The sequence below is a fragment of the Microchirus variegatus genome (genome assembly GCF_963457635.1).
Source record: "Microchirus variegatus genome assembly, chromosome: 21".
NCBI classification, from domain to species: Eukaryota; Metazoa; Chordata; class Actinopteri; order Pleuronectiformes; family Soleidae; genus Microchirus; species Microchirus variegatus.
The window spans coordinates 19,850,382-19,857,881 of record NC_139822.1 but is presented as its reverse complement, the minus strand read 5'-3'; the positions used below and the strand labels follow the sequence as shown (position 1 = coordinate 19,857,881).

The window sequence follows — 7,500 nt, the reverse complement described above, 5'->3', positions numbered from 1 at the left end:
ATTTTAAATAAAAAAAAAACAAAACGACCAGTTTTTCCCCGAAAACAATCAACAACTGGATCCATGAATGAAAATCAAGGTGTTTTTTTTTTTTTTAGCATTGAGGTAAGGCTACAGTTAGCTTAGCTTAGCATAGCATAGGAAACGAGAAATAAAAATGAGGCCGTACTGTAATCTCAAGTTTCCATGTCGTACCTACGAGTTTCTGCTCTGAAAGTCGCGATTTACGACAAAAAAAACCCAACAAAAACAAAAAACATAAATGTATTTGCTAAGCTAAGCTAAGCTAAGCTAAGCTAAGCTTCACTGCGAGTGTACAGTCATGAACATCAGGGGAAAAAACAAAAACAAGTCTAAAACCGTTCAGTTTGAACGTTACAGTGAAAAGTCAGTCTTAAAGAGACAGTACGCAGGAAGAGGTCTGTTTTTTTTTTTTTTGTCATTATTCCGTGAAAAAAAACAACAATAAAAAAACGTTTTAGTGTCGTTGAACGGAGACAAAAAGAAAGAACGCGACACCTCGGCTTCTCTGGACTCCGTGTTCAAACTCCATTTCCTTGTTTTCTAAATCAACACAAAACCCCCCCGAAAAAAATCCAGATTAGCGCGCTAGCCGTGTACATGCGTCACGCGAGCGAGGCCGACTTTTTTTCTACGATCTACCCGCCAAGTTTGGGGAAATTTGGTGAAACACGATTTTGCCTCGATTTAGCGGGGGGGGCGCTATTGAGCCCTCGAGCAAGGCACGTGTCCGAGAACTGTCCCGATGTCGCGTTTTTGCGAACCAACCGCGACCTCCGCGCCAAAGATTCAAGAGTTGTTATGAAATCTGGGTCCGAGTGTGGATGTAGCTTTTTTTTTTTTTTTAAATGTTCTACGTACAAAAAACGGCAAAGTTTTTGATTCCACACAAAGTCTCCACGAGGTTTAGTTTAGCTACGCTGCCGCCTACAGGCCTGGCATGGAATGGCGTGGTCCATAAAGTGTCAGCAAAATGTCAAAATGAGTGTTTTCGTCAAGGCCGTTTTAATACGGTCCTTTCTTTATCAACAGATGATCGAATAAAAATAAAGCAGGCGTACTGCGGCTTTAACACACACACACGCACACACACACACACACACACACACACACTGGAATGTAGGTGTGTCGCAAACCTCAGAGCTCGACTTCGCTGTAATAACAGAAAACAAAGCCTGGAGGCACGGCGGTGATTATTATAGCAGTAAAGAGTGTGTGTGTGTGTGTGTGTGTTCTTGTACTTGCGACATACCGAGGACCAGTGAGGGTTTTTAACCAACAAAGTGAGGTCATTTTTACGGCGTGAGGACATTTTGGCCGGTCCTCATTTTGTTTTCATTGAAATCACTTCCTTAGGTTGCTATCATGCTAACATGCTATACTCAATTTGTAAAAAAAATATTATTATGGACGACATAGTATAGTATAGTATATAGTCAAATTTTGGACCAAAAATAATATATATATATATTAAAAAAAAAAAAGTTTTTCAGTCCTTTTTGCTCTAGGGCTCCACCTGCAGACATGTTATGGTACTGCAACCAGTAGTTCTTTGTAGATGTCGTTCATGAAGGAGATATTTGTAATTGTGTTGATTTATAAAGTGGAAATGCTGGTCCTCAGTGTGCAGCAAGTACAAGTGTGTGTGTGTGTGTGTGTGTGTTTGTGTGTGTGTGTGTGTGTGTGTGTGACCCGGGTATTTGCAGATTCTGTTTCTGGATCAGTTTCACGCTCCTCGTTTTTTCGAACCCTGAAATGTCTCAGATCAGGTTAGAGTTTGATGAAATAAAAAAAAAAAAGACAAGAAAAGAGAAAAGAAATCAGTGGCTTCAGTCGCGTGAGAAGCTTCAGTCCAAACAAACGGGAGAACGGTAAATAAATAAGTGTGAACCAGACCGTGTTAGTGTCTTCAGCTGAGGAGGAGGAGGAGGAGGAGGAGGAGGAGGAGGAGGAGGAGCGTCTGATTGGTTCAGAGAGCAGCGGGACCATTAGTGAACGTGAGGTGGGAGGAGCCAGTCGTGGGCGGGGCGTCTCTCCTGGTTCTCGAGTGTCACTCGAGGAGGCACTGTTTGGTTTGAAAGGTTCAGGATGTGAGGTGTATGTTTGTGTGTGTGTGTGTGTGTGTGTGTGGGTGTGGAGGGGGCGGGGCTGGGGGCGGGGCTGGGGGGGTCTACGCGTAGATCTCCGTGGTGGGCGCCTTCTTGTAGATGGGCTTCTTGCCCAGGTCGTAGCTGCCCTCGTCCTTCTTCTTCATGCGGTAGATGAGGAGGAGGACGAGGAGGACGGCGAACATCAGGCCGACGGCACAGCCGGCGATCACAGCTGAGGAGACGGAGACCATTTAATGTACGTTCACCGCTTTATTATCTCACTGTCAGACAAACGCTCACTCTGCCACACCAAAGCCCATAGAGAAAACCAGCGATTTTAGCTCTTAGGGGCTGCTGGTCCTCTGCTGCCTCGTGTGGTCACTTTGTGTCACTGAGTTAAGTCTAAAGTAAATATTTTAAAAGCTGAATTCACTGAAATCAGTCATTGTAAGTTAGTGATGAGGCAGCAGTGGATCAACAACTCCTGTGTAAATCACTGATTTACTCTATGGACTTTGGTGTGGGAGAGTGAGTGAGTTTACAAACTTCAGTTTACTGTTGGAAAAGTCTGTTTAATGGCAAGTTAAATACTCTGTTAAAGTCTATGATGTCTTATGAACACGTTCACGTCTTTATTTCACTGTTAAATCGACTGTTAGGACAGAAAACTGACTTTTGTAAACCACTCATTTCCAAAATTGTAAAAATGGTCCAAAAAGTTTTTCACAAAAATTTTTGGACCATTTTTAGACCAAATTGAGACAAAAGCATCAAACTATAGTATATCGTCCAAAATTTGACAATTTTTAGAGAAAATATTTTGGTCAAATTTGACAATTTTTTGGGGAAAAACTTTTTGGACCGAATTTAGACAAGAGCGTCATATTATAGTATGTCGTCCAAAATATGACAATTTTTTGGAGAAAATATTTTGGTCCAAAATTTGACAATTTTTTGGAGAAAATATTTTGGTCAAATTTGACAATTTATTGGGAAAAAACTTTTTGCACCAAATTTAGACAAAATTGGGCTAAAAGCGTCAAACTATAGTATGTCGTCGAAAATTTGATTTTTTTTTAGAGAAAATATTTTGGTCAAATTTGACAATTTTTTGGGGAAAAACTATTTGGACCAAATTTAGACAAAAACATGATACAATGTCGTCCAAAATTTGACTATTTAATTTAAAAAAAAAAAAAAAAAAAAAACTTTTTGGACCAAATTTGAGAAAAGTGTAAAACTAAAGTGTGTTGTCCAAAATTTTAAAAAATTTTGGAAAAAACTTCTTGGACCAAATTTAGACAAAAGCGTCAAACTATAGTATATCGCTCAAAAGTTGACAATTTTTTGGGGGGAAAAATCAGTGTTTTCTCTCAGTTAAACTTAAACACAGTTAACTTTCTATTTTCCTCTGGACTCTGATGAAACGCTCCCGCTCTTACCTGCGAGGACCTCGGTTTTGTTGAAGATGCTGTCGTCGCTGGCGTGGGCCATCAGGACGTTGGAGGGAAACTCCTCCCCCATCTCTGGCTCCTTGTTCCTCAGCAGCGGGATCTCGTTGCTGTTCTGGACGATTTCCACCTCGTTGACGGTCGGCGTCTCTGGACGCTCCGCCTCTGGGATCTTGTTGTCGTTGGCGTCGGGCTGAGGACGAAGAACCGACAGAATTACGACTTTTTTCACACACCCCACACACACAGATGTAATCGAGTTCTTAAAGTAGGCGACGTCTCACCTTCACTGACGGTTCTGAGGCTTGAGTCGGTGACACGGTCGCTTCTGAGGAAAAGAAACAGATTGTTCATTTAATCTAATCCAGAAAAAAAAATTACGTAAATAACATTCTTGTGTGTGTGTGTGTGTGTGTGTATGAGGACCGACCTTCGTCACCAGAGCCGGAAAACTCATCCTCGTCGTCCTCGTAGTAGTCGTCCTCGACGTCGTCATCGTCATCGTAGCCGTCGTCGTAGCTTTGGCCCTCGCCGTCGTCGCCGTAGCTGTCGTCGTCGTCATCTTCGTCGTCCGTGAAGCCGAAGTCGCCCGACGACTCCACGCGGTCGTGGTGCGTCGCCATGGCGACCGTCTGCGTGGTCTTCATGGGCATCCACGTCTCCGTCTCCCGAACCTGAGGGGAAAAAAAATCATGGTGTTTTTTTTTTAGCATTATGGTAAGGCTACAGTTAGCTTAGCTTAGCATAGCATAGGAAACAAGAAAATCCCTCCTCCAAACCTGCCCGGGAAGGAAAATCAAGGTGTTTTTTTTAACATTTTGGTAAGGCTACAGTTAGCTTAGCTTAGCATAGCATAGCATAACATAGGAAACAAGAAAATCCCTCCTGAACCTTCCTGGGAGGGAAAAATCAAGGTGTTTTTTTTTTTTTTTTAGCATTGTCGTAAGGCTACAATTAGCTTAGCTTAGCATAGGAAACAAGAAAATCTCCCCCAAACCTGCCTGGGAGGGAAAATAGGTGTGTTTCTTTTATTAGCACTGTGGTAAGGCTACAGATAGCTTAGCATAGAAAGCAAAAAAATGTGATGAAATATTAATTAGCTTTTTGGCTCGTGTTTGTATTTAAAGGTCCTGTTCATCAGTGGATCAATGTGTTGTAAAATTAGCTGTGAATAATTAGTCTGATGTTACTTTGTAATGAAAACTGCTGTGTGTGTGTGTGTGTGTGGGGGGGGGGGGGTAATCACTGTGAAGCTCAGCACAATGACGACACATCAAGCTTCTTTAATCACATCAGTGAAGCTAATTTCATTGACCATTTGCTCAGTAAGCAGCTTCAATGGGATTAAAGGACACAGGCCCCTCCCCCTTTACACCCCACCCCCAGCATTGACCTAATTATCATTAACACACACACACACACACACACACACTAAGGATAAAACATTGATTTCAGACTGAGACAAACACCTGCTGATGATTCAGGAAGTAAACAAATCCACAGCTGAAGACGCAGAGACTTATCCAGAAACGAGAGATTTGACAGTTACAGCGCCACCTGCAGCACAGGCACGTGTACTACAGCGTTCAAACAATGCTGCAGATATTTTAGGACAAAGATATTTTGCCCAGCCTTAGATGAAAGACGACTGAAGATTGTCGTCCAAAATGTATCACATTTATGGGAAAAAATGTTTTGGTCCAAAATTCGACAAAAACACTTTTCTATAGTATATCGTCCAAAATTTGACCATTTTTTTGGAGAAAAATATTTTGATCCAAAATTGGGAAAAAAAAATTCGGAAAAAGTTTTTAGTCCAAGTTTTGACAAAAACATACTAAAGTATGTCATCCAAAATTTGACAATTTTTTTGAAAAAAAAATGTTTTGTCCAAAATTTGACAAAAACGTCAAAATATAGATAGTTATCAAAATTTGATAATATTTTGGGGATTTTTTTTTTTTATTTTTTTTTTTAACATTTTGGTCCAAATTTTGAAAAAAACATCATACTATATAGCATGTCCTCCAAAATGTGACTATTTTTAGAAAAAAAAAATTTGGGGACCAAATTTAGACCACAAAACATCATACTATAGTATGGCGTCCAAAATTTGACAAAAATGTCAAACTATATATAGTTATCCAAAATTTGACAATATTTTGGGGATTTTTTTTTTTTTTAAACATTTTGGTCCAAAATTTGGCAAAACTGGTTTGGTTCTGATGTTTTTATGCTCTTTAAACAATTACAAAGCTTCATTTATTGTGAAGAAATCACAGAGAAGACGCCCACACACACACACACACACACACACAGCTTCAGATGGAAGTAATTATGAGAAGTCATGACGTCAACACAACCCCCGTGTGTGTGTGTGTGTGTGTGTGTGGTTGGGGGAAGCCTGTCATTTCAAGGGATAACTGAGCCTGAGGCCTGCCATCATTATGTGTGTGTGTGTGTGTGTTCCCAACTATTTGACATAGTAACAAAGTGTGTGTTTGAAGGTAATCCTCTCAGACTTTAAAAAGGAGTCCAATAGAGAAGAAGGAGGAGGAGGAGGAGGAGGAAGAGGCTCCATTGTGACTGCACAGTGGCTTCAAACGACGGCGGCCATTTTACGCAACAGCCCTGATGAACACACACGAACACGCACAAACACCAACTTTAAATCCTCAATTAAATGAGTTCCTGGTTGTTCCCTAATTGGCAGAGGTTAATGGATTTATTAATGGAGTTAGTGAATATTTTCACATTTCTGTCATTTTTCAGCTTCTTAAATGTGAATATTTTCACGTTTCTGTCATTTTTCAGCTTCTTAAATGTGAATATTTTCACGTTTCTGTCACTTTTCAGCTTCTTAAATGTGAATATTTTCACGTTTCTGTCATTTTTCAGCTTCTTAAATGTGAATATTTTCACGTTTCTGTCATTTTTCAGCTTCTTAAATGTGAATATTTTCACGTTTCTGTCATTTTTCAGCTTCTTAAATGTGAATATTTTCATGTTTCTGTCATTTTTCAGCTTCTTAAATGTGAATATTTTCACGTTTCTGTCATTTTTCAGCTTCTTAAATGTGAATATTTTCACGTTTCTGTCACTTTTCAGCTTCTTAAATGTGAATATTTTCACGTTTCTGTCATTTTTCAGCTTCTTAAATGTGAATATTTTCACGTTTCTGTCAATTTTCAGCTTCTTAAATGTGAATATTTTCACGTTTCTGTCATTTTTCAGCTTTTTAAAATGTGAATATTTTCACGTTTGTCATTTTTCAGCTTCTTAAATGTGAATATTTTCACATTTCTGTCATTTTTCAGCTTTTTAAAATGTGAATATTTTCACGTTTCTGTCATTTTTCAGCTTCTTAAATGTGAATATTTTCACATTTCTGTCATTTTTCAGCTTCTTAAATGTGAATATTTTCACATTTCTGTCATTTTTCAGCTTTTTAAAATGTGAATATTTTCACGTTTCTGTCATTTTTCAGCTTCTTAAATGTGAATATTTTCACGTTTCTGTCAATTTTCAGCTTCTTAAATGTGAATATTTTCACGTTTCTGTCATTTTTCAGCTTTTTAAAATGTGAATATTTTCACGTTTCTGTCATTTTTCAGCTTCTTAAATGTGAATATTTTCACGTTTCTGTCATTTTTCAGCTTCTTAAATGTGATTATTTTCACGTTTCTGTCGTTTTTCAGCTTCTTAAATGTGAATATTTTCACGTTTCTGTCATTTTTCAGCTTCTTAAATGTGAATATTTTCACCTTTCTGTCATTTTTCAGCTTCTTAAATGTGAATATTTTCACGTTTCTGTCATTTTTCAGCTTCTTAAATGTGAATATTTTCACGTTTCTGTCATTTTTCAGCTTCTTAAATGTGAATATTTTCACGTTTCTGTCATTTTTCAGCTTCTTAAATGTGAATATTTTCACGTTTCT

The 7,500-nt window shown here is 38.8% G+C and overlaps 1 protein-coding gene across 1 annotated transcript in view; it reads right to left on the bottom strand.

Annotated features, from left to right (window-relative positions):
* Positions 1-1,333: 1,333 nt before the first annotated feature.
* Positions 1,334-7,500, bottom strand: part of sdc4 (syndecan 4) — a 23,594-nt gene continuing 17,427 nt past the window's right edge. Inside the window, exons 2-5 of the mRNA XM_083907704.1 lie at positions 3,993-4,236; positions 3,847-3,890; positions 3,554-3,755; positions 1,334-2,343 (exon numbers count right to left, since the gene is read on the bottom strand). Coding sequence (XP_083763830.1) covers positions 2,192-2,343; positions 3,554-3,755; positions 3,847-3,890; positions 3,993-4,236 — 642 coding nt within the window. The 3' untranslated portion in view covers positions 1,334-2,191. The remainder of the gene's footprint in view (positions 2,344-3,553; positions 3,756-3,846; positions 3,891-3,992; positions 4,237-7,500) is intronic.